Here is a 27833-nt window from a genome sequence, read left to right as displayed (position 1 = left end):
TCATAATTAACTTACCTTTACTCTGGTATCCTTCCGACAGACCAAGACATATCCAGGCACTGTAATACTTGCTTTGCATGGCCCGTTTAATTTCAAGTGATTCTCCTCCTTTCCATGTAATGCTGGGGATGATCCAAAATGCTCCAGTTGAGGACAACCGCCCTGAGTTCAACAACCCAGGATCAGTAGTTGGAATACGCTATAAAAGCCCATCGGTGTGGACAGATATTTCCATCTGAGCCTCCAGAATAGAAGCCTGAAGCTAGAAACAGCGTTCCTGGGCATGGAGCCCATTTTATGCAATCCCTCTGGCCTTGGGCCAGGCCCAGGACTGGGGCAAGTTCAAGCAGTTGCCACCCATACTCAGAAGTAGGGGAAAAACCCAGGACCCCTTGCAAACCACTCGAAGATCAGGCTGCAACCAGGTGCTGGAAGGGGACTGAATTACGCAGCAAAGCCTGGGCATTACAGCATGGTTTCTGGAACCTTGCCCATGGCATTCCACTAAGACCTGGGCCCCATGAAGCACTGAACAGAGGTGCTATCATCCTTCCAAGAAACTCAATATAAAAGGACAAACTCTATTGTACTCATTCTGGTTTTAAATGGCCAGTTTTGTTTTCCAGACCTTTGTTTCTGGTTACCTTCACATGCTGGAGACCATACCATGGTAGATGCTGCAGCCACAGCAGGGAATTGCTTGCCATGGCCCTCTCTCAGGATGTTTCTTAGTAGCTCCCAGTGTCAAGTTGGCTCCTGGCTCAGGGCAGGATAGGGCAGGGCAGGAAACAGTGTAGTAGAGTCAGGGAGGCAGAAGAGTTCTAGCCAAGGTCCCTACTATCCTCCTTACACCTTCAAGGGTGGGGAGGTCTTTGCCAGGCTGGGATATGGCTCAAGAGGCTGTTAAGTCAGAGGTCAGCAGGGCAGGGAACAAGTGTGAAACAGAACTTGTGACCCAAGCCACATGCTGGCATTAATTACATATGCCCAAAGAAAACTAGCTTCTCATAAGACTCTTGCAATTACCACCACAGTTAAAGGCGCTCCCAGACACGAGACACTTATCGCCATACCTGGACCTGCCATTAACATTAGTGACACTTTTCCTTTTAGACAAAGACATCCTAACTAAACTCAGTTTTGTGCATCCAGCTCTGGCCTCAGATGTTGACTCCTACTTAGTTTGACTGGGGCAAGTGAGATGTTCTTACGGAAGGGAGTGGCTGCAGTCTCTTCCTGCATGTCCCCCTCCTTCCTTCTCTGTGAAGCGGGAGTCCTCCACACAACCATCTGTGGCAGGAGGAACACACCAGGAGATGAGTATGTATGCCACAGTGACTTTATGCAGAGGATAAATGCACAGTCCCCTTACCATGCTTCAAGATAAGATTTTCTAACAATCAAATATAGTTCCAGTGGGAGAGTTTCTGTACAACAGGATTGGTGGTATTCCTTCAACTTTTTTGGTTGTTTTTATTTTTTTTTCTTTAAAGTCCATTGATCACCACAAAAACCCAGGAAATACAACTAAAGAGAAAACATATGTCCAACTGAAGTCTAAGAGCCCAGAGCTACACATGAGACGTGGCACTGGAAGGGCTGGGTGTATACAGGGGCAGGAAGGTGATCCCCATGGGCATGGCTGCAGTCATGGGAGACACATAGGAAGGTGAGGCAGCAGCTGGGCGGTTATGTTAACCGCTGCACGATGACAGCGTTGAGAAGGTTGGCTTCCTTCAGGGTCTGGTTCTCATCAGCCAGCTCTTTGTTAGGAAAGGTAGTCATAAGGACAAAGCTGGTGGCAGCCATGGCTGGCCGGGCATCCACGATGAAGAGCCGTATGTCGCTGATCCTGGAGGAGTAGGGTAAGAGTGAGGTGATGAGCAGGGTTCTCTGCTGCTGCCCCTAACCCTAGCCCTTGGGAAGAGAAACACATCTGGAAGCCCCTCTCACCATGCAGGCCTGCTTCCCTTCTCTACAGAGCAGACACAGCTGTCACCCAGAAGCACACCAGCTCGTTCCTTCCCCTGCCTAAGCTCTCTTCCCAAAGTCCTCCGGCTTACTGGTCGTGACCTGCCCTACTCTGCTCTCCTCCCTTCCTCCCTCCTACAGTCCGCCTTCTTTCATTATCCTCTTCCACTTGAGGATCTTTGCAAGAGTCCTTGAAAGGACCTTGAAGAGGCATTTCTCCACTGTATGCCAGCAACTCCTTAGTCCTAGGAATCCCTTCTCCAGGCACTGTCCTGCACCTGGGAGTCACAAGGATGGAGTCAGTGCAAACAGCATTTTTCTCTAGATACTATCAACAGAAGCTTCTTTCTGCCACTATGTAATGGTGACCCATGAGAGTACACCATACAAGATGTAGCCTAGACCTCTCACCCACACTCTGCACAGGCTGTCACCTGGGTGGGGTTAACCAGTGAGGTAAAACTAAAGCAGTAACTGGTTAAGATGGATCCCAACTCTCTCAGAGGGAAGCACCAATATTAAGGACATTTTGGAAGAATCTAGGAAGATCTTTGGACTTGCTTTACACCTTTATCCCACAAGCACATCTGGTCAGCACTCAAGAATTGCCAGACTACTCACTGATCCACACCTGGCTTAGCTGACCCACCATGGATGAAACTTAGAGGCCCTGTTTTAGAGAAAGGAGCCACAAAGTGCTTTCACTGGTAACAGCTCACTGGCACCTCTCCTGCTAGTCTCTTCATTCCATGGTGCCTGTTTCACTATCTTTAAAACCAGAGTTACTTCCTTTGAATAAAGAGCCTGGTGGCTTAATCCTGATGAGGAATGAGACCTACAGATGAGATGTGAACGGACAGATCCCGCTGCTGCCTGCTTCCCACAGGTCTATGCCGGACTCTAGGACATGCTGACAAAAGGTAGTCCAGACAGTGCAAAATACCTGTGGCTGTGGTTGAATTTCTGCACCAGCCTCCCACCATCTGCAAGGCGGATTTGGATGTTTGTAGTAGGTTCTGCCTCATTGATTAAGATGGAGGAGCTGGCTTTGGCTTCATTTTCTGCTTGCTGGGCTGGAGAACTGGTGTTCAATACCTGGGGGGCCGTGCTGAGGAGAACGGAGCACATCAGGCAGTGCAGAAACAAGGCCCTCCCAGACAGAAATCTCTGGGTTCTCACTGAGCAACGGTTACGCACCCGAACTTGCTTCTGATGCTATTGTCAGTGACTGAGAAAGGTAGAATCCTGTCACCTAATATATTTACCTCAGAATCCAAGCAACAACCACTCAGGTCATGTGCTCACCCTGGGTGTCCTACACGACAAAGGCTAGAAAGAGGACAGCCTGTGGTAGCAGAGATGAGATTGTCGAGAGGCTAACGAACCCACAGATCAGGATGTCTCAACCTCAGTGAAGTGGTGCTTAGAGGACACAGTCCACATCTGTGACCAAGGCAGCCTTGGCACAGCCTAACAAGTGACTGGCTGTGCTACCTTCTTCAGGAAGTCATCTAGAATATCCACCTGTACCTGACTCAATCTCGGAGGATGAACTCCCATGTCACTTGGCTACATAGAACTTTTTACGCTCAGTCTTCATATGCAAGCTAAAAGTGAAGATTTACTTACAGAGACTTGCATTGCAATGTTGTTCTTAGTGTTAGCAAATTTCCTAAATGTTCCAGCAAGCACTGTTACAGTACAGGAGAGCAAACTATGCAAGCAGTAGAAATGAAGGAGTAAAAATACAACCACACTCCACTGATTAGACCAGAAGTAGGAGAAAATATTATGTATGGACATTAGTTTAATGTCTAGCCCTACTCTGGCCTGACCAGTGAAGTACAGCTGTCATTCTCTATCAGGAGATGCATTGATGTATTTTATTTCTAACACAGTTTTTCTGTCAGGGGTGAGGACATGAGAGGGGGGTGAAGGTGTAGAGGAAGAGAAGGACACAAATGACAGGAAAATGGAAAGGTGGCTATGGGTGAGTGAGTGGGAAGGGTACAAGGAGAGTCAGGAGAAGAGGAGAGAGAAGAAAAAGTAGGGATAAAAGAGCACACGTACCAGTCAGCCTCTCGTCACTGTGACTAAGTACTGAGGTAATGAACTGACAAAGACTTCAGTCCGCTCAGTTCTGAGCATCTGTTCCCGAAGGCAGGAATACCAAATGGCAAGAGCAAAGCCTAGACAGCAGAATAAACTGCTGTACACCTCATGCTCAGGAAGTAAAAGACAGGAAGTGGGAAGGGTCTTAGAATCCTCGTCTCAATGAACTAAGGAGCACCCATGAGCGTGTGCAAACACACTCTACAAGTAAGTAAGAGTAGAGAGGCGAACTGTCAGACACTAACTGAACATTCCTGGATGTCAGTGTCAGGCAGCACCGGAAACAGTAGTCCTAAGAGTCGCCGAGCTGCAGGACAGTGAGCAGCAGCCTTTCCAGGGCGACAGTGTCCCTGTGCTCGCGTGCATCCTGAGCAATACTCCTGGGAGGCAGTGTTGGGTAAGGAAGTGAGAAGTTAACCCCGGTATGCTTATTCTAGGCTTAGCATCCAGGAGATCCCAGCTTCCCCAACACTCCCATTCTGAGTCAAAGCAGCAGTTATGTTACACTTACTGCTCATGCCAGGCACTCTACATACATCGGCTCCTCTATTCCCCCCAACAATAGTTCTGTGGGGTAAGGACTCTTATCAATCCCAATTTACAGCTGAGGAAACCGAGGCCACCCAAGGGCCACACAACTATAAAGGAAAACAGAGAGAGACTTAACTCAGGTCTGTAGACCCCACAACCCATACTCTCCTTTCTCTTCCTCCCCTGAAATAAACTCAACTACTCTGTACGCAATGAGGAGCTCTTCACAGTAAGCACATGGGATTGGCTGGTGCGACTGACAGTCCAACTGCTTCTCACCTGCCCAGTTTCTGGCCCTCGCCAGTGAATGCTTTGAAAGCTCCCTTGGGCTTCACGAAGTCCTCATCCCGATGGTCCTCCATATCCAAGTTCACCTGCCCACCGTGAGCTAACCTCCGAAGCTCTGCAGGCACCTCCCTGAGGGAAAAGGCAATGTAGGGTTTCATTGTAAGCAGGATGGACACACTAGTCATGGTGTGTCCTGGTTAAGTTTTTATTATCAACTTGATACCACCTAGAGTCATCTGGGAAGAGGGAACCTTAAGTGAAGAACTGCTTTGCCCAGATGGGCCTGTGGCCATGTCTCTGAGAGATTTTCTTCAGACAAGTGATGTGGGAGGGCCCAGCCCACTGAGGACCACACCATCTCTCAGCAGGAGAATCTGGCTATATAAGAAAGCCAGTCGAGCAGGAGTCAGTGAGGAGCTTGTTACCTGAGGGTGTAAGCTGAAACAATCCCCTTCTCCCTTATGTTGCCTTTGGCTATGTGTTTACCCACAGCAACAGAACGCAAACTGGGAACAGTGCACAGGTGAGCACAACCTCTCAGTCCCTCTGCTGTCTCAAGCCCTTCTCGCTCCTTTTTGTCTCTCCAGCTCTCTGTCTCCCTCAGGACTTTCATGAGGAAGAGAAGAACTGGGAAAAAGGTGGGGGGACCCTACCTCCACAGCTGGCACATCTCACACCTAACAGCCTGAGGAGAGGGAGACTGGTCATGGCGGAATCACCAGGGTCTGGCTTTGTAAGTGGCTACCTGCCTGACTCTACCTTCCCCACCTGCTCAATCACAGCATGGTCTACTTAGCTTTGCCTCAGAGCAAAAGGCAAAAAATGGACAAAGTTTTTTAGAGTGACCTGTGACTCTTTATGTCAACTGTGCTAAATCTGCTTCAATAACTTTATTTTTTCAAATAAATACTGTTTCTTCCTCTCACCTGACATCTCATTCATTGAATGGAGACTAACATGGGCTTTTCCGCTTACCCTCTACGGATAGACTCCAGAAACTGGGCATTGGATGGGTCTTGGTAGCTTCTGAGTTCACCATTGTCAAGGCTGAATCCAGTTTTCCAGAGCTTTAGCACTACATGGACCTGTGACAACAGGAGGGAAGCAGTCAGTGACAATGACAGGAACTTAGAGAATGCACTAGGAACCTGCAAATGAGTGGGTTTTCACTATTTCACCACAGTACTATAAACCAGCAAGTCAGACAGATGTGCACACGAATAAAAAGGAGTATCCGCCGGGCGGTGGTGGCGCACGCCTTTAATCCCAGCACTCGGGAGGCAGAGGCAGGTGGATCTCTGTGAGTTTGAGGCCAGCCTGGGCTACCAAGTGAGTTCCAGGAAAGGCGCAAAGCTACACAGAGAAACCCTGTCTCGAAAAACCAAAAAAAAAAAAAAAAGGAGTATCCAAGTGTGTAAGCACCACCCTAACTGGGAACATGGTATGACACAGGCTGGAAGGAATGGGCGTTGTTTTAAGGAGACTTTGCTAGCAAGGTGACTACAGTAGATGACGCAAATCACACCTGGGATCCTTAACTGTAGGGCTGCCGATGTGTTTCATGTATAGCTTGCACTACATGCAACTCCAGCGTCTAGTCCTGACCTACTTTTGCAGTTATTAAAATGATACCTAAGGCTGGAGATGGCTCAGTGTTCGAGAGCATGCAGTGCTCTTGCAGAGGCCCAAGTTTGGTTCCCAGCCCCATGTCAGATGGCTCACAACTGCTTGTAACTCCAGCCTCTGAAGCTCAAACAACCTCTTCTGGCCTCTGTACTCAATGGACATATCCCCTACCCCCTCTACATAATTCAAAAATAAAAATAAATCTCAGGAAAAAAAGAAATCTATAATTTGCCAATAACTTCCTATCACACTTACAGAAAAGGGTCTAGAAGGCTGACAACCAATGCCTTGGTGACCACAGCTACAAGTCTATAAAAGTTTTATTCTCTTAAACCTGCTTGACTTTATTTGGAATAAAACTTAAATTATTTAAATTAATAGAAATGAATGGACACAAAGCAACATCAAAGTATTTTGTAACATACTGTTAAAAAAATTTAAAAAGCCTCAAAATTATATAGTATCATTGTGTGTGTGTGTGTGTGTGTGTGTGTGTGTGTGTGTGTGTGTGTGTGTGTGTACACATACGTGGAAAATAAAGAAAATGCAAGCAAAACGAAACAAAACAAAGCCCATCCATATTTCAGGCCTTCTTTGGTATTTTCTTCAATCTATGCCAATTCACCAGAGGAATCTCCACACACTGCCCCTTTGTCTGAGATCCACAGAATGCTCAAAAACCTTCCTACGTCCATCCTTTTCCCTACCCTTTGCCCTGGCACACTGCCCACCAAGTGAAAACTGTCTCATTCTTATGGTAAGTCCCCGTCCAGGCCACAGCAAGGACACTGTTTCTGCAAGCTCCTCTTTCAGAGGCTGCCTGTTCATACACACGTGACCAATCCCTTCTGAAAATGGGCACAATAAACAGCCCACAAGTAATCCCCAAGGAAGACAGACACTTACATCTTGGCCCGAATGTCGCCTCCTTTCTCCTGCCACATAGGCAGACTCTTCCTCTGGTGCTGCTCCAAGGCGGTAACCCCCTCCTGCAAACGGCTACAAGGACACGTTCATAAACACTTGGTGGCGGAGTTACTCAGGTACAAAGACACATTTGGGATGAGGCAGAAAGCATGTTAACTACTGGGTATCAAACTCACTGGTCACAGGGCCAGGTTAAGAGGTGAAAGCTGGAATGCCCAGCTAAAGGGAACAGCTACCACCAACCTCTCAGTAATAATGGCTATGCAGGAATTTGGGTTATAGGATAACACCAATGACTTTTTGATTTTCCCAAGGACAGAAATTTTTACATAAAAACTGGTAGTGAATTTAATTACAGTGAAATAAAGGAAAACACTAAGTTGGCACAATTGGATAGGTGTGTTTCTAAGAACTGATCCAGAACACAGGCCACACTAGTCTTCTACACAGGAGAATAAGTAGTGAAGTGAGAAAAACAAAGAACCAATCACTGCTGGAGGGAAGCAGGCCTCAATCACCACTGTGAAATGCAATTCCTTTGGGCACAACAACCCTTATGCTCACTCTCGGTTTACTGGTCTCTCCAGGGCTCTTGGTCACTCGCTCCACAGCTACAGCCCCATGCTCTTTGGCACCCTTAAAGAGATCATCCACCAGCTCGTTGGGACTTTTCTTCCGGGGAGGGCCAACAATCTGCTGTCCACTTCTCTCTGAACCCCCAGCATAAAACCTGTGTAGAAAATGTCAAACATTCCAGAAGATGAACAGAAGATGCCCAGGTTCTGGGTACACTGAAGCAAAGGGTTCAATGTTTCTTGTCTTTAAGGAACTTATTGGCTAGCTAGGAACACATGTAAGGATGCAGGCAGGTATGATGCAATGGGAGCAGCCATGAAGTTGGTAAGGAGGGTCTCTGGCACAATGCGGAGGGGGGCGGGACAGGACGGGACACACAACATGAAAGTTAAGTTAAGGCTGTCTAGGTATTTCCTGAGCCCTTTGAGGATGATGTTATCAGGTGGAGAGATGAGGGAAGAACATTCCAGGCATGCACAACAACACATCAGTGCAGGAGAGTTTCAGCAAGGATCATCCATCTGGAGGCCCCTGTCCAGAAGGCAGCAGCTATGGTCCAAGTCAGAAGCAGCTAACTCTAAGAGCTCTGGATTAATGGTAGTGGTGCAGTTAGTACAAGCAGCTAGGATCCAGTCCTAGTTTGACAACTGTGTGACCTAAGTAATAAGCCAGAGCACTGCTTGCACATTTTCTTGCTTTGGAATGAGAGGACTACATGCCCTACCTACCTGCTCCTTAAGTCAAGGTCGTGAGGTTCAAATCAGCAGATGTATGCAAAAGAACAAGCAGAACAATGCACACATGTGAGGCAGACTGACACCACACCAACAACTCCCCAAGACTCGCCGCACCTGCCAATCTTGACGATGTACACTGGGAGCCTCAGAAGACATACTAGAAGCCAGGGAAGCTCCAATCTCAAAAATAAGCTCCAAGATACCTACACCAGGTGTTCTAGTTGTTCAAGACCAGCTTGAGATTAAGTTAGTACTTTTTCACTAATCTGGACCTAAGAATGTGTTGTCATGTAGCTGCTTCCTCATCTTATTTTTTGGTTTTTCAGAACAGGGTTTCTCCATGTAGCCCTGGCTGTCCTGGAACTCGCTTTGTAGATCAGGCTGGCCTCGAACTCATAGAGATCTGCCTGCCTCTGCCTTGCAAGTGCTGGGATTAAAGGCATGTGCTACCACCACCTCTCTTCATCATTCTTAAGCTAATTCTGCAATATGTCTCTAAAAGGGGCCAGTGGGAATTTGTAAAAATTAATCTTGGTCTTCTAATTCCTCATAATTATTCTAGAATGGGAGAAACAGCTTAACCTCTGTTTAATGTTTCACATCTAACGTGTGTAGGAACCAGAGAAGCTATAGGAATGTGATTAATGGAAGGTCAAAATGGCAGACATGACCAAGCTGGAAAAGGTAGAGGTGGTATTGGGGAACTAGGCAGTCAGACAGGTGCCTTCTACTTGAGTATAAAACCTTGAAATGAACAACACCCCAGAGTCTCCAGTATATTTAAAGCAAACTTCTGAGGTAGTGTGAAACACTACATGGCTGAAACAGAACACACGCGACTTCTCAGACCTTCACGGTGAGGTCACTACATTTCCACAATGGTTATCTTCTACTCTCTGAGGAATGTTTGGCAGACCAAAGCAGACCCATGGAGAATAAACACCTGGGGAATGAGGCTACAGCCAGTTTATTCTTGTTCAATCCAGGAAAATACAGTTCTGCCTGGACTGAAAGGCCTTAGTTAAGGGATCTTTAAGTCTTGGCTTAAGAACTGGGAAGCTGTGATCAACAGCCTTAAAAGTAAATGTTCCTGACCTGGTATTTTTGTTAGAGGAAGTACTGCAAAAAAAAAAAAAAAAAAAAAAAAAAAAAAAAAAAAATCAAAAGTGGTCAAAGATGACTATACAAAGATGCTCACAGCATTGTTATTTACAGTAGTGCAGACACACTCTAACCACTGGACATTGGGCTAGCAAAGTTATGGAAAACACTGGAATTACAATGTCAGCAGGGAAGTGTCTGTAAGACCTTGAATAATGCAACACAAGAAAACAAAATCATCTTCACCATGTAAAACACACAAATCTATACTCAGAACAAGGACTGCATGGGAACATACCAAAATATTAATGATAATTATCAAATAAATGCTATAATCTTCATTCTATAAGTCTCATATTTTCCATAATGAAACAATTCCATTACAACATTCTAAAAGTGGAAGCAATATGATTGTGTTGTGAGAATACATATTTATAACCCCATTTTCCTACTTATTGTATGATTTATTTATGTGAATAGAAATATATCACAAGTAGCTACTTGGCTATTTCTACATTGTGTCTTATGGGTAACTTTTCCATTCTTAGAGCTTCTGTTTCCCTTCCCATAATATTCTTCAGCAAACATTGTAACAATTAGAAATAAATAAATAAATAGATGAGCAAAGCCCAGAACATTTTTTTTGGTGTGCAGGGATGGGGGTTGGGCGGCCACACATACGCAGCAATGAGATAGAGATTCCTTCTAAACTATATGGAGCAGACTGTTCTTAGGCTATCATACCCCTACACACAGCAGTGAGGGCTGGCAATAGTGAACATGTCTCTCACACAAAATCTTAGGTGATTTAGGCACCACTGTATACGCCCTATAAACTGTGCTCCCTTTCAAAGCCTTACCTCTGCCCCTCCTCTTCCTCCTCCTCCTCATCTTGGTCATGAATAAGGTCTCTGAAGGACGTCACCCTATTATCACTGGAGACAGAAAGGAGCAAAATTATTTCAGGAATAGTTCCAGAAAAGCAAAGCCTATGGTAAGTTGGGGAGCTGGACACTAGGGAAGATGCTGTGGTGTGAAGACAACACAGATGGAAGATTGACCTAAGTTTAGATAACAAAGAATGTGGCCTTTGTTAAGGTCACACAGGACAGACTAACTTAGCAAGTACTACTGTGAGGTAAAGTGGAATCCAATTTAAGCTGTCTGGGAATGAGGCATTTACTAATTTTAAAAATTACTATGTGGGTTAGAGATGGCTCAGTGGTTAAGAGCACTTGATGCTCTTGAAGGGGACCCAGGTTCAGTTCTCAGCACACAGATGGTGGCTCTCAGTTCTAGGGAATCCAACACTCTTCTGACCTTGGCAGGCACCAGGCATGCACATGGTGCACACACATACACATAATTTTTTTTCTTACTATTGAATAGTTTAATCATTTAATTTTTAACATGCTAGGCACCAACTAAGTGTTGGATTTATAAAGGTAATTAGACATAGTTCTTATAGGCTAGTGGCACAGACAAGTCACGAAACTATCTACTATAATGCTGTACAACAGTGGCTGTGACTGTACATATGACCTTATGAACACAAAGCCTCTTGTCTAGTGTGGGGGAGACAGAACACCAAGAAAGGCTTCCTAGAAAAAAGACACATTTGGACCATCACTAACTGGAGGAGAAGCAACTGAGTGGAAAAAGGATGGTGGAGACGTGGGAAGGGGACTAAAGTAGCATTATGGAAACACACATGTAAACGCAGAAACAAGAGAGTAACATACTAGAGAAAGGTCAAGGAGTCGTGGAGAATGAATGTGCGGCTGGCAGGCAGCCCTGGAGAAGAGAAGCTCCCTGCCTGCTTCTACTGCAGGATAAGTCAAAAGGGTTCTGCTGTTTAGATCCTCATGCCTCCGTCTCCCAGGGGCTCAGATTATAGGCACGAGGCACCTCACCTGGCAAGAACAGTATTATTATTAATATTCAGGGGGAGAAAACAGAGTCCTGAAGGCTGCAGAGGGGAGGCTTGAGGGGTTAGCTCTGCTAACACTGTTTTCAATTGCTAATTTCTTCCTTGTTTGGACCTCAGTGAACAAAAGTTTAAGGACTGTGAGACATGCATTTCATTTATAAAGATGAAAAAAAATTCCATTATTCCTTGGGAAAAGTAGCTTTCCTAGGATGCAGAATGAGAAAGGGGAAATTCAGGTTCACAGGGCCAGACAGAGGAATAGCTGCCTACTAACAAGGAAGTTACAGCTATGTCTTAAGGATCTGTTTCCATGAAGCGATCAGAGGACAAGAGAAACTCAGAGGCTTCATCCGTTACAAACGAGAAGATAAAACCCACAGCAAACACAGCTGCTGCCTGAGTTAGTTGAGAGTAACCTCCTAGGTATTCTGTGAGGGGAGTATGGCAGTACAAAGGGTCCCAGGGATAACGACTACACTAATACCTGGAGAGGCAACTTCCACTCACTTTCCCAGGACTCTTTGAATGAATGACACGCTAGGACAGAATCTATGGAAAAAAATTGCTACTGCTTTGTTTTTAAACACATTCATATACACAAATACACCTGCTTGAGCAAATAACACACTCTCCATATGGATTTTCCCTTTCTCCTAAACCTATATACCCAATTCCAGAAGCAACTGACATATTTTGGTGTTGGTACAGATGGCTTCCATCCTAATTCTGCCCCCTACTTACATTTAATTCTCTATTTAAATTCTCTAAGCCTTCACTTTCTCATATGTAAACGGACAGGCCAGCACCAACCTCTTGGGCTTTCTGGGTACTGCTGGGGTGCTGATACATGTAGAGACCTCTGGATGCTATGGTGCACTTAGGGACTACTTTTCTGAAGCAATTCTAAGTGCAATACTTAGATCCGAAGTGCTAAGAGCTCCCAAAGTGAATCTGTGAATCCTCAACCCCACACTAAATCTCTGGGCTCAGAACTCTGCAAGTGGTACCCTGCATGGTCCCTGTTGAGGGTGGAAAGGGGCCTCAAGTTTGAGAACAAGTACTCTGGGGTAAAGCTTTGGAGAATCACCGTATGGCACAAATTTCAGGGGGCATTATCAACATCAGAACCTTCTATTCAGTGATCTTCATTTGGAGGCATTAACTACCTACCCCCACCAGGGTCTCTGGTACCCAAAAGCAGCACAAAGTCCAAGTCCCTTAGTACATTCTCTGCTTTAAAGCTGGCCATCTTAGTTCTATGGCAGCTCCTTTCTGTGACTATGGAAATGCTCTATCTATATGTTCAACCAGAAAGACAGGATATCATTTTGGCCATTCAGCATCTGAAGTGTGGTAAGGCCCAAGCATGGTGGTACACACCTATAATCTCGATACTTAGGAGGCTGAGGCAGGAGAACAGCAAACTACTTTATATGTAGCCAGCCCTCACTACATGTAAAGAGCCTGTCTGGAAAAATAAAATACAGTGAGTGCAAATAAATAACTAAACATTTGCTTTACTTAACTTTAATTAATTTAAATAGCTACAAGATGCTAATGGTAGCCTATTGAACAATATAATCTTAGGGAAGGGGATAATGCAGGTCCTGAAACTGTAACAAGCATAGGTTCTGTTAGATCACAGAGGGATTAAAAAATAACTGACTGTTGCGTTTTGTTGGCTTCAGTGATGGGGTGGGAAGTGCTGGGCAGGAAGGCAGCATGTGGCAGCTTTGGATTTAGATAAACGTGGGCCTGAGAACACCAGGGCAGTAGCTGTGACTCAGCTTTTCTAAGACTCTACATGTTGACCTGAGACTGGTGGGCGAGAACACAGGTGAGGCTACCTGGCACCACTAGACAGATGGTGAGTGAAATACTCACTCTCTTCTAATTTTATTAGAAACATTTCAGTTAAATTTCAGATGAAATTTTTTGAAATGAAATTTTCAGATAAAAACTTCAGTGAAATTGTGAGGACAAGGGTTCCAGACGACATGGACATTGTGACTGAGTACATGGCTACGGCTAGAGCGAACAGACTGGAGTTGCAGGCGGAGTTCTGAGACCAGGGCTGTGGCGTGCTGCTCAGCAGAGGACACAACCGGAGGCAAACATGGGGACGGGAGGTGCACTGAGACTGACAGGCAGAGAGCAAGGGAGCCAGCACGCCTAGAGAAGAGACACCAACAAAGACAGAACCGTGCAGGTGACAAGCATGAGTCATCAAAGAACTCAGTTTGGTTGGAACAAAGGATTTAAGAAAGGAAAGGGGGTTAAGATGAGGAAGGCAGAGTCAGGGAAAACTTTGGAGGACTTCTGAGCGTCCATGAGAAGTAGCCTGCTGGGCTGAGAGCCGAGATTCAGGAAGTAGGACAGCTCTGACCTTCCATCTCCATTTGACTGGCTTGTGTGATCTGGGGAAGAAGCCCAGCTCCCACGTGTCCTCATCTATACAAGGCGGACAGTACAGTCTCATCTCACAAGGTGGTTAACAACTAAAAAACCATGTACAAAAGCTTACCTCCGGGGCTGGCACTTACTAAGTGCTCAGTAATGACAGTGATTCACAGTGAACTTCCATTTCCTCCCAAAGTAACAGTTATTATGCAAAACACTTTATGCCTTGAGAATCTAACAGACTCTCTTGCCAGAAGAGAGCTGTCAAAGTATAGTTAAACCTGTACCTACAGTCATTTCAATCTGAAGACATTCTTCGGCCCCTTTCTAGACCCCTCCCTCCTAGAGGCTCAGCGGCTCCACACTAAATGCTCCCTTCTAGAGTCAAAGGAGGAGCATAGTGACTGAGTGTTCTTGCTTGGCATCAGATACAATATGAAAGGGGATCACAGGTGAACAGGGATCAGTCAGCAGCAGGCTAAGTGTCCTGTAACAGCTAGGTCAAAGGTTGGAGAGCAGCTCTCCCCACCCCCACTCCACACGCACATCAAATTCCTTTGAGGTGCTAGTGCAGTTCAGTTTCTCCTAAACAAAGACAATGACATAACAAACCACGTCCCTTTCCTTCCTTTCCTTGCTTCACTGAAGCCCACTATCAAGTTTAAGGCTTAACCAAAACAGTAAGGTGAGGCCAATAGGCCCGAATGTGCGTCCAGTCTTACATTCTTTTCAAGCTTAATGCTAATGTTCAGCTGTAGCTCCTTGGTTGTTTTACTTTTAAAGCACACATGCACACACATTTCAGCACACACTTTCCCACATGCATGTATCTGCCTATTAGGAATGAGGCAGGCTACACTGTCAGTACTAGCAGGCAACATATTATACTCTAAGCTACATAAAGTTGTTGGATTTGTTTTTGGTTTTTCTTTTGGCTTTTAGGGACAGGGTTTCAGAGATCTACCTGTTTCTGCCTCAAGTGCTGGGATTAAGGAAGTATGCCACCATGTCTGGCTTTTTGTTGTTGTTTTTGAGTCAAGGTCTCTTTACATAGTTGTGGCTGTCCTGGAGCTCACTATGTAGGCCAGGCTGGTTTTGAACTCAGAGATCCACCTCCCAAATGCCAGGATTAAAGGTGTGTGCCACAATGCCTGGCTTGCTATATAAGTAGTAATTCATTGACTCTGTCAAGTGGCAGACACCATTAGCATTTCCATTTGACAGTTTTAAAAACTGAGGGGCTGAGATAAACATCCAGTCTAAAGTCACAAGTCTCTGAGCTGGGGTTCTGAACCTGGCAATCAGCCTCCTTGGCCCTATTTTAATAAACCCTGCTGTGCTAAGACTTTTGGACTGCAGGGGAAGAGAAGGGAGCAAAAGACTGACCTATGAGGCTACATTTCCACTTCTCCTCCATGGTACTTTTGACACACCAATAACCCAACAGTGGGGTTGGATCAAAGAGCTGGATCCCAAGAAATTAGCCACCTTTGCCAGTAGCCCATACCTTTAAAATGTCTGTCCGTCCCCATCGCCCCCCTCCCCCGCAATAACATTATAGTATTTTATCAATACCTCATAGCCTAGCACCTGCAAATAACCAGAAGATCACTTTCCTATAACCTCCCTTCTGTGGAAACCAAAGGCAGGGAAAGGTGCGAAGAACCAATGAGTTATGTTTCTCAAAGGGAAGAAATATACTTTAAAGCTCCGAGGCCCTCCAAGAGGGAATTCACCACTTCATGGCAGAGACAGTCTTTCTGCATTGTGGACTTAAATTCAAGCCCAGCAAAGTTTTCTGGCTGAAACATACTCTAAAGAGTTAGTGCAATTAGACTAAAAGCATATGAGTTCTGGGAGCTCAGACACTTCTGTGGGAAGAATCCCTGACTGCAACTGAGAAGACTAATGTCTTCCTGCAGTGAGCCAAAGGTCTAAGAAAGGTGATGTACCATAACATGTTAAGTTTACTTTCCCAAGTCAACTTCAGGAAAGGTGGATCACACAGGGTTTTTTCCACATCATCTTAATAAGGTGTTAGGCATTCCTAAAGTCATCTAAGCTCATTGATATCGCAGCACCCACAAAGGAATGAAAACTTCAGAGACGAGACAGTCATGAACACAAAGACCTTAAGCAGGAGCTAAAGACAAGGCCTCGTAGTTAGGAGCACTGAATGCTCTCCCAGATGACCCCCAGTTCAAGTTCCAGCATCCACATGGTGGCCCACAACCATCCATTAATTCCAGTTCCAGGGAACCCAATGCCTTCTGGCCTCCACAGTGCACAGACATACATGTAGGCAGAACACCCACATACACTAAAAACAAAAAACAGGTAAACCCTTACACACACACACACCCATTCTCTTAAGTAGATCTTCAAACCTCTTCATATACCTAGGCCTGAACCCTCTGTTAAGTCAGAAACTCATGCAGTAACTGAAGTTGGTCCTTACCTGGGAGCTGTGCCTCTGGACACTGAACTCGGGGTTGCCTGTGAAATGGTCACAATGTCTTCATCCCCTCCATCCTCATAAAAGCTTGCTAGTGCAATCTGAAAGAGAAAGAGAGTACCTTGGGACCCTCTAGTCTTTCACCTGACACATATCTGACAATGGAACAAAAACATGAAAACATAATTTACACTTAAAAAAGATGTCCTAGACCTGGAACCAAAGAAAATTAGACAGAAGGCAACAGATAACCTATACTGCCTGAAAAAAAAAAATCCACCCACTAAGGGGGACAAAGATAACAGGTAAGATTAGTAAGGAAAACATCTATTTATTATTTATTTGTGTGTCAGTTTGTCTGGATATTATATATGTGCTAATTCATTTAATCCATTCAGAACTCCATTATTAGTATTATTATTATCATCTCATTTTACAGCTGGTACAGAAGAACTGAGTAATGAAGACAATTTCTGGAGGTAAGAAGTGGGATCAAGTTCAACCCCGGGTAATATGCTCAGGCTCTCTCTCTTATGTTCTTAGAGCAGAAGTGATGCAGTATAGGGATAAGATGCTGTATTTCCTTTCTTGTAAAGCCCAATTTCCTATTTTGTGAAATGGAGATACCATCCCACCAACCCTCTAACACCCAATGAGGTAATCATTAAAATCAATGCACTGTCATTTTAGCTTTACACATACGGAAGTCCTTTATACACGAATCCTTTGGCCATTTGTGGCTGTCACTAACTCAGTGAGTAGGCATTTATTTATCACATATTCTCTACACACAGAGACAGGACACTACAATGAGGTCACACACAGATGAGGGAGGCAGATCTGGCCCACAAGGTGACAAACCAAATAGGAGGAAATGAGCTGTCATGGGACAATCAGTGTGAAGGTATCTTCATGTAATATAACCAGCCTGCTGGGAGGTAGTGTGCCATCTTACGACTCACACTGAACTGCCATTGGGAGAACGTGCATTCGAATTCTGGCACTGGTAGCCAAGTTACCCACAGGTAAGAGCCTCAGTTCAGATGATCTACTGGGACAGAAGCTTTTCCATTTTGTGTTTCTGTTCAGCACAGAGGTTTCACAGTGCCTGTAAGAGCATGTGATCTCTTTATTTGTTTTGTTTTTGAAACAGGGGCTTTCTATTTAGTCCTGGCTATTCTGAAACTCACTATGTAGACCAGGCTGGCCTTCAATTCAGAGATCTTCTGCCTCTGAAGGATTGCTCCACCACACCCATCAAAGAGAGGCTTTATCTCTAATGTTTGAGAAGACATTTTTTTTTTTTTTAATTTTTTCCCCCCTGGAGCTGAGGACGGAACCCAGGTCCTTGTGCTTGCTAGGCAAGCGCTCTACCACTGATCTAAATCCCCAACCCCTGGGAAGACATTTAAATGCTGCAGTTAGCAGACACCGTTAGGTTACACAGCTCACACACTGAGCACATTCTTTGTCCCTTTGCGGGTCCAATTCCTCATCCATAAAATAGGGTTAGTCTTTACCTGTTTAATTAGTAGTTAGTGAGGTCTTCAACAAGTTACTTATCCTCCAAAGTCTCAGCTGCAAAACGTGAGACATGTAAATGAGACATTTTGTAATGCTGAACAGTGTCTGGCTTGTAGTAGGTATTCAAGAAATATTAGTCATCATCATCATCTACCTAAGACGTAGGCTGGCCAAGGACATTTATGCAATCAGTTCTTTCTAACATTAAATACTGAGTGTTTCTGAGCACTGAGAGATGGGTATTGCTCTAGGGATCAGAAGTGTACAACACTCCCTGCCTGATGAAGCTTATCATCTTCTAAATTAATCAAGTACTTAGTGACCATATATCACATGCCAGTGAACAAGACGGAAACCCCAAGAGACCCCCATTTTACAGGTAAATTAACTAGGAAACGTGGAGAGGCCCCAACTTTGCGCCACAATCCCACAGGTCGTTTCTCGCAGCAATTAGGCGAGAGGGGGGCGTGGGCCGACTACCAGGCAAGGTTCCTCCCTCCAGCACCACACCGCTGCAGAGGCGGCACTGGACGACCACCGCGTCCTAAGTGGGGCTCCGTCTGGCAGCCGGTCTCTCGAACCCACCCGGCCACCCGCAGGCACTCCCCGCGGCAGCCACGCCCCCAGGCGACTCCTCCACGCGGACTGCCGCAGCGCCCAAAGTCTCGCCGACACTGCGAGCCCTCGGGGAGGCCGAGGCCTTGCAGAGCAGGCCGGGGCCCGCCCGCGTCCCCCAACTCCCAAGCCGAGCCGGCGACGCGTGGCAAGCGAGCCCAGAGACCATGAGGCCTGGACCAGGGCCCTGGCCCGCAGGGATGACTGTGCGCTTCGGACGCGTAGAGATGAGAGCGCGGACTTCGCGCTCCGCATTCCCCAGCCCGCCGGTTGCGGCCCGCCTCGCGGCGCTACCTGCAGGTCCCAGCCGGCTGACTCCAAGAAGAAACGGGCCCGGTCCTCCTCAGCGCCCGTCACCGCCACGAACTCTCTCAGCGCGTCCTGCCGCTCCGCCGCCATCTTCGCCCCGTGCACTTCCCAAACCGCTCCGGCCGACCCTGCAACAGCCCCAACCCCACAGCTGCGTTCCGCCCTCCGTTCTACCCGGCCCAGCCGCTGGGCGCCTGCCCGTAGGCTCCGCCCCCGCGGTGCCTCACGCAAAGCCCTCCGTGCGGGAAACCCAGCGGCTTCTCGCCCTCTGGTGGCTGCTATGCGAACCCCACCCTAGTGGCGAAAGCCGAAGGTTGATGGATGAGAGCAGGGAGGAGCTGGTTTTCCCAAAGGCCTGTGGGATGAAGGACTCCACAAGAAGTCAGATCCCGCAATTACTCATGGTCTCATCCCTTTATTTCGTTAATTTATTTACTTGTTCAGTCATTTCCTTCTTGAGGCATTACCTGAGAGCTGTCTATAGCTTGATGTTCTTCCAAAGACTGGATATAACAGAGCAGAACAAAGTACGTTGTCTTCTTGTTGCTTTTGTTCTTTGAACCTAACAGTCCAGTGCTCACAACCTCTCCATGGTTTCCTATCTTACCTTAGGAAAAGTCTCATGGCTTGCCACTTGTGTATGAAATAGGACATAAGCCGGGCGGTGGTGGCGCACACCTTTAATCCCAGCACTCGGAGGCAGAGCCAGGTGGATCTCTGTGGGTTCGAGACCAGCCTGGTCTACAGAGTGAGATCCAGGACAGGTTCCAAAGCTACACAGAGAAACCCTGTCACGAAAAACCAAAAAAAAAAAAAAAAAAAAAAAAAAAGAAAGAAAAAAAAAGAAAAGAAATAGGCCAGTCCTTCCAACTTGTTTCTATAGCTTCCTCTGCTTCAGGTCCCTTACCCTTGATGGTTCTGAAATGTATAGGTATGCGTTGGTGCTTCCTCACTTCCTCCTGGCCTATGCTCCAAGGGCATTGTCTCAGACGTAATTCTGTCTTTTAGGTCCTTGATTTCTATGCTCTACCCTGCCTAGGAGGTTTTTCCTTTCCTCTTTACTTTGTTAACTCTTGCTCATTTTCAGGTTTTGCTTGCTAAGGGGGCTGGAGGAGCTCCTCAGCTCAAACCCTGCTCCCTTTTGATACAGAGTCTTTCTTGCTTTGTAGATCGGGCTGGCCTCGAATTTCTCATCTTCCTCCTGACCTCGTGTGTGTGTGTGTGTGTGTGTGTGTGTGTGTGTGTGTGTGTGTGTGTGTGTGTGTGTGTGTTGAGAGACAGGGTCTCCCTTTGTAGTCCTGGCTGTCCCCTAGAATTCACTATGTAGACCTGGCTGGCCTTGAACTGAGAGATCCGTCTGCCTAGATCTAGCCTCCCAAGTGCTGAGATTAAAGGTGTACACCAAGCCCGGCAGTGGTGGCGTACTCTAATCTGTTACACGGGGAAACCCTGTCTCAGAGAACCAAAACAAAGAAACAAAAGGTGTGCACCACCACACTTAGTCTCTGATCTCACATCCTGAATTCTAGAATTAAAAGTGTGTGCCACCATGCCTGGCTTCCAAACCCTCTTACTAAAGTTGTTAACTAAACAAAGTCCAGTTTTCTATTAACACTGTAGATATTTTTCTTGGAAGTTGAGAGGTATGCCTCACCCCGCCACTAACACACCCCTACTTCATCCAATGTTTCTCCCCTATTCCCTGTCCATTCTACATTCCTTCCCTCTCCAGCTCCACCTCCACCCAGCCTTCCTCTGTCACTCCCCCTGCTGTTTCTGGCCTGGTGGCTTCACTGTGGTGTAAACTGGAGGGTCCTGAAAAAGCCACATCTGTGTTGAGGTGTCTACGGACTGATGATAGAGTTGGAAGGTTGGAGATCAGCAGCCAAAATGATCTTGGGCCATCTCTAGTGTCCCAAGTAGCCGCTCACCACCCACTTCTGTCTATGACCTAAGACCCTTGTTGATGAGTTTTTGTTGTGGTTTTGTTTTTGTTTGTTGGTTGGTTGGTTTTGGTTGGTTGGTTTGCTTTTTTGAGAGCCGTTGAGCCTTTCTTGGTTCTTGGCAGTATTGACTGGGGGAGGTAAGGTGCTTGATGAACAATGGTTACCAAAGCCACCCCATGCTTTTCAGTTCATTGTCTCACACTCAAGATGAATAAAGAAACACAGATAACTAGGAGAGAGAACTTCCAAGAAGGGGCGGGTCCCAAGGGAGGAATACTGCAGGGCTGCCTGCCCAGGGATCTTTTGTGGATCTAATAGTGGGAACTGGATGGAGACTGAGGTCATCTTTATTGGGATTGGTCAGCTTTGGATGCCTTGCAGTTGAGCTGATGCTGGATGACAGGCTTATGTGTGTTCCTTCAGCTCCACTGGAGAAATGATTGTGTTTTACTAGCTCATGACCCATTACAATCCCTGGCCTCTGCAGAACTTCCCTGCTTTGCTGTAACCCACTGATATATTTGGTAAATGCATTTATTTATGACTTTCTTCTGTGCCGTGACCACAGAATTTCACATGATTTTCTTCCATAGTGGAACATGCCATTTTGGACAATCTGAATCCTTGTTCCTGGGACATGGTCATTTATATTTAGCTCAGACTATATTATCTCCTGTACCATTTGGGAGTCTTTTTTTTTTTAAATTTTTTTAATTTTTATTTTCCGGAGCTGAGTACCGAACCCAGGGCCGTGTGCTTGCTAGGCAAGTGCTCTACCACTGAGCTAAATCCCCAACCCCTCCTGTACCATTTGGAACAAGAGCTGTGCTTTTAAATTAAAAAAATTTGTTGTTACAGTATGTACATGGTGGGTGTGCATGGGCTCATGTGCCACTATATTTGGGTGGAGATGTGTCTTTGGTCAGTGATTGGATGTCATGTGAGAATTTTGAGTGCTTGTGAGAAAACTTCAAGAAAACAAGAGAAGATTCTTGTGATCTCAGTTTCTGCAAAACACAGACTTGTTCTTGGAATGTGCTTTCATGCTCCTCCTAGGTGTAGCTGATAGGCGTGAGTTCACTTGAGATTATTCATTGCAGCTGGCTATGTTATTTGTTTACATGCCTCTATGGGAAAACATGCTTTTCCCACACGTAGCTTGTCCTTGTGATTGTACCCTTTACTTGGGTGACTCTTCTTAACCTTCAGAGTACAAATTGTTTGATGCTCTGAGTAAAGTTGGCTATTGCACAAGACATTAATTACTCCTCATTTATCAGCGCCATTCTCCCAGGTCCCACCAATGCTAGGACAGTAAATGGTTGGGGGTCTACATTGGATGGATAGGCTTTTTTGTTGTTATTCATGGTTCCCCAGAAAAAGTCACTAAACACCCAAGCTGGTCTTGAACTCACTCAATCCTAGGCAAGCCTTAGATGTTCCATCCTTCTCTATCAGCTTCTCTGGCAGCAGGTACTGAAAGGCTTGTGCTACCAGAGCCAGCTTAAAGGTGTGACAATCATTCTGCCTCCAAGTCCCAATCTCTGCTTGATTGAAACTGTTTATACATCGAAGTAAAGCTTTGTTCCAGGCTTAGTGCTTCTCGGTTCTCTCTGTTGTTTTGAGGCTGAAGTGCATGTATGCGAATGAGTACCTCATAGAGACTGGCCAGATTCTCTGGGAACTGTCTCCAGTGTAAGCACAGCCCTAGCAACTCAAGAGCTACTGACATCAAGTCTTCCCAGGATGCAATTCTGCATTCTTTAAGACAATGCTCCCTGGTAGGGCAGATCTGCCGATAGTGGTGTGTGTGTGTGTGTGTGTGTGACAGAGAGGGGGGGAGAGAGAGACAGGGACAGAGAGTGACAGTGAGAGAGTGTTTTCTCAGTACTCTAATATACAGACACATAAAAGGCTAATAGTAAAAGCAAAAAATCCCCACACTTTAACAGTTAGACCCTGACTACTTGGTACCTGACCCAGGGACCTGTGATGTCTTATACAAATGTTTAAAGCTAGCTTCCTGTGGTACCTTGCTTCAAATGTCCATCTTCAGGAAACAACTAGTGTTGTAAAATGTACTAGTTAACTAGATAATACAGACTCCCTCATCCCCTCTGATACAGACCCCCCCCCCCACAAATGTCCCACAAAATAAAACTAACCCACCCCTCACCTGTTCTAAGACTTCCAGCCCCTCTCAGCTTCACAATGCATTCCTTTCTCTGGGTGCTCACCGGCTGTGGCCTTACCAAGATGTATTTAATACACTTTTCTTCTGCTGGTTTTTTTTTTTTCTTCATTTTGGGGTAATGGTGGGGTAGGCTGGACCTGGAAAAGGAGGCTCAGAGCAGAGGTAAGGTGGACATGTGTCCCTACAGAGCAAGCTCGGGGCTCTCTCTCCAACAGTGCTGCCCCATCAAGCTAGATTGGAGACAAGTTAAGCTGGGGGTGGTGGCACACACCTTTAATCCCAGCACTGGGGAGGCTGAGGTAGGGGGGAATCTCTGAATTCAAGACCAGCCTGGTCTACAGAGTGAGTTCCAGGATAGCCAGGGCTACACAGAGAAACTCTGTCTCAGAAAAAAAATAAGTAAAGACAAGTTAAGCTGAGAGCCTCCCAAGTCCATTTATATATCCCTCATTTTCAAGGTTCAACTGTTATCATCCTAGACTCTGGTTAGTTGTTGACCAGAAATTCCTTCAGCTCAGAACTTAATGAATATTCACTGAGTCTCATATCAGCTGATTGCATGCTTTGTCTTTCTCTTCTTCCTATACCTGATTCAGAGCATTGCTGTGAGTGAAACCCTTATGAATGAAAGAATGAATGAATGAATGAGTGAAGAATGAAATGACACACCGATCAGACAATGAGGATCTCACAGAGTGGTGTCCGTCTTAGGGTCCTCTTCAGCTTTTTTGTTCTACAGAGTCATGCTTTGAGAATGAAAAGCAGGAAGAAAGCTCCACCAAGGACGTCTCCAGCCTCTGAGCCAGCCTCAGGGCATGGCTGCTCATCCTGACACCACCGGGCTGCTGGGGACACCATCCTTGAGTTGCTAGGGCTGTGCTTACACATCACAGGAAAGCAGGTGCCCTCTACTGGGTGACAAAGAAGGAACAGGGTGAGCCAGAGAAGCGGGAGGCTGAGTTTCTAGTCAGGAGGGGGGACCCTGCTATCTCAGATGAGTAGGGAGTATGGGGACCCCCATCAGCTCTTGCTGCTGGGCCGGTTCTGAGTCAGTCTTTCTGCCCAGCCTGATCGCCATCAAGACTATAGGAATAACTGTGAATGCAGTCCCTGGGGCTCCCTCAGCCTGCTGAAGGTACCATTACCATCACATTACCATCTGTTTCACCTTAAAATAACCTCTGCTAGATAGAGATTATTACTCTCATTTTATAGGTAAAGACAGAGACCAGAGACTCAGTAAGACCATGTCCAAGGGGAAACACAGCACTCTGGAGAGGCCTGGTAGCCTAGGCCTAGCACCCCAGCTGCTCAGGAAGCTGAGACAGGAGGTTCAGGCTGCAGAGCATGTTCAAGGTCAGTCTGGGCAACATAACTGTGAGAAAATGAAACTGTGCTAAAAGGTCGAGGATGAAGCACAATGGCAGAGTGTGTGATGCTATAGGTTCAATCCTAGTAAAAAAAAATCCTAACTTGGCAGTTAGGGGAAAGACTGGACCAATCCAACCCTCTCTCCTTGCTCTCTTGGGTCACAGCTTCACCTGTGGTCAGGTTATGGTTTCAAATAAAATCTGACTCTTTACCACTCAGGTATGAGGTATAATATCCCAATACCTACAGCTTCCAGCCAGTCCATTCCACGTGTCTCCCAAATATCCAAGATGTTCCATATACCAGTACCCATGGATTCCAGGCTAACACACACACACACACACACACACACACACACACACACACGCACACGCACACGCACACGCACACGCACACGCACACGCACACACACACCCTTATCCATGGCTTCCAGGCTAACACACACGTATCACCATCATTATCACCATCACCCATGGCTTCAGGCCAGTCCACTCCTCAAACAGCACAGCATGTCTGGGTTTCACACAGTGCACATTCTGCTTCTCTGTCTTAAAGACACACGCTGTCTACATTTCATTGGTTTAATTCCAGGTCAGTCTGCACTTACTGTCTGTTTGCTACCCTGCTGGTGGGAGGCTCAGGAGTCACACAGAGACTGCTAGGGGTTTTTTGTTTTTGTTTTTGTTTTTGTTTTTTTCCAAACAAGATTCAGTATGTGTCCCTTCTGGGAAAGGATGGGCAAGGCTGACATTTAGTCCCAGCTGTCAGCTGAGGGCAGGTGACTGCAGATGTTTCTACTGAAATAGTGTCAGGTCACCTGTTACAGATAGAAGAATGGGCAGCTCTGCAGCCACAACATATTCTCTCTGTCTCTGTCTCCCTCTGTGTCTCTCTGTGTCTGTATCTGTGTTTCTCTCTCTCTCTCTCTCTCTCTCTCTCTCTCTCTCTCTCTCTCTCTCTCTCTCTCTCTCTCTCTCTCTCTCTCTCTCATAAATGACCTATTGATGGCAGGAAAACCCAGCCCTTCATGCTAACCCGGAAGACACAATAACAAGCACTGATGTCACTGGAGTGCCACAGCCAGTGTCATTTCATGTAACCCCCTCACTGCCTCAGGAAGTGGAAGGCACCAGCAGGGGGCGATGTGGCTTCCCAAATGGCAAGGAGCTCTGCATCAACAATGGGGTGGGAGGAGAGAAGGTGGAGGGGAGAAGGGGGGGTGGAGGGAGGAGAGTGATCTATACTGTCAGTTGTGACAACTGCCTGGGAGAAACAATGTAAGGGAGGCAGGCTTTATTTTCTCAGTTTTGGGGTCCATTCTGGGGTGTTGTATTCAGTGGGGGTATGCCCACCCTGAATGCTGTATTCAGAGAGGTAAATGGTCACCAGGGTACACCTACCCATCCTAAGGTGTTGCCAGCTGTGGGGTACCCTCATCCTGAAGTGCTGCTTACAGTGGGGTATGCCTGTTCTGAGGTACCTTCCACAGGAGAGTATCCTGAGATGCTGTGGTTAGCAACACATCCTCTAGCTTCTTATCACAGTGTGCTCCTGTGCCTGGCATAGAGAATGGGGGGGGGGGGAGACTTTGCATTTGATGCAGGTCTCCTGGCCAGCAATGTCATCCTGGGGGGCTGCAGGAGGCCTGGGAATCTATAAATGAACAAGTCTATAGGTGAGGGCCATCAAGTGGCCCTGGAGCCACATTTTGGAATGCATTTCAACAAATTCGCTGGCTTTCACCTAGTTCTCAAACCTGAGCCCAACACACCCCCACCACCCCCCACCACCCCACCCCCGCAGCCAGGAGATTCACCTTTCTTTTAGCACTAAGGCTGATCAATCACCTGCACCTTCCATCTGGAAGCCTTGAGTGCAGAGCTCTAGACATGATGTCCAGAGACATTGGTGACCAGACTGGAGCTCAGTGGGGAGGAGGCAAGCAGTCAGACGCTACAGAGACCCAGCTTCTAAAAAGTCTGCACTTATGCTGGAATAAAAGAAGAGGAACAAATGAAAGCTAAAGGACTTGGGAGGGAGAGTGAGGGAGAGAGACTGACAGGGGATTGTGGTGCTCTGGGCTCTGGGAATGTTGCTGCAGCCTCCGACCTCAGCTGAGAGTCCAGCATAGGGGGCAGGGTCTGCCTGACTTGCACTGGGACCTGGAGCCAGCTCTCCTCTCTAGCAGAGTGGCCAGGGCCTCCTAGTCTGTGAATTGTTGGATTTTAAGAGAGACTTAGCCTGCATTTGTGAACAGGAACTGTCAGAGCCTCTCCTCCTGCCAACCCCTCTGCTAGGAGCTCAGTTAGGGAGCAGACACTGGCGTGTAGGCCCAGCTCCTGGCAGGATGATTTTCAAGGATCCATAGATTTTACCCACAAGGGAGACACTTTGAAACACACTCACCACTGGGGACTCACCCAACTTTACCCTGGTCCACCCTGGAAAAGTTCCCATCAGGGCCAAAGTTCCAACAAAAGTGTCCCCCGACTGTCCTACCCCTATATTTCTCCCATCAGTGAAGAGGCATCCTGGGAGGAAACTGATAGAAGAAACAAAACTAGGCAGAGAAAACAAGCAGAGAGGGTGTCCCCACCCCCAAAGAGAGGAGGGTCCTGGCAATAGACATGGCCTCCTGGGTACATTCATTCATGGTGGGGAATCCACACAAGTGCCTAGTGAATGTGAATGAAAAAATCCAGGGCACAAACCTTGGCACTGCCCTCACAGGAGCAGCAAAGGACTCTTGGCCCTGGGCTGCATGTGAAGTGGGGTGAGGGTAGGAGGTACAGAGGGATATACACCATTTCCTTTCTCAGTGCCAACTACCAGAATCCCACTGGCCAGAGACTAAGTCACATGGCCACAGCCACATGCATGGACGGCTGTGAGAGTCTGTAGATGTTGGCTCCCTCTGGACAAAAGCTCAGTGACTTTCACTGTTAAGAGAGGGGGCATTAATGATGGGGACAGGTGAGTGTCTCATTCTGACAGTGGTACTGGATAGCAAAGTGTCTACCTTGCCGTGGAAAGGAGTGAGTCAGGGTGGCTGACCATAGTTGATAGTTGTCATACATCAAAATGTAGAACTATTTCTTGTGCTAACTTTACACAGCAATGCCTGTACCACCTGTGCACGGGGCATATACAAACAAGGATGCTGCAGGTTAGTCCTCTGAGAAGGCCCCACTTCAGTGGGAAACATCTTCTCTTAGGAGCT

At 46.6% G+C, this 27833-nt stretch overlaps 1 protein-coding gene across 2 annotated transcripts; it reads right to left on the bottom strand.

Annotated features, from left to right (window-relative positions):
- Positions 1-1453: 1453 nt before the first annotated feature.
- On the bottom strand, positions 1454-19245 carry Nsfl1c (NSFL1 cofactor). Of its 2 annotated transcripts, XM_006985522.4 has the most exons (9): positions 19088-19245; positions 16658-16755; positions 10730-10804; positions 8020-8185; positions 7435-7527; positions 5878-5987; positions 4894-5031; positions 2915-3079; positions 1454-1852 (listed from the first exon to the last, which is right to left on the bottom strand). In XM_006985522.4, the coding sequence occupies exons 1-9, from the start codon at positions 19190-19192 to the stop codon at positions 1690-1692; spliced, it is 1113 nt and encodes a 370-aa protein (XP_006985584.1). In that variant the 5' UTR covers positions 19193-19245; the 3' UTR covers positions 1454-1689. The 2 variants fall into 2 exon arrangements, with proteins under 2 accessions (XP_006985584.1, XP_042132376.1); XM_042276442.2 differs by lacking the exon at positions 10730-10804.
- Positions 19246-27833: the final 8588 nt, after the last annotated feature.

Source organism: Peromyscus maniculatus, chromosome 4 (genome assembly GCF_049852395.1).
Source record: "Peromyscus maniculatus bairdii isolate BWxNUB_F1_BW_parent chromosome 4, HU_Pman_BW_mat_3.1, whole genome shotgun sequence".
NCBI lineage: Eukaryota > Metazoa > Chordata > Mammalia > Rodentia > Cricetidae > Peromyscus > Peromyscus maniculatus.
Note: the sequence above shows the minus strand (reverse complement) of the source record. Positions and strands in the feature narration are given on the sequence as shown.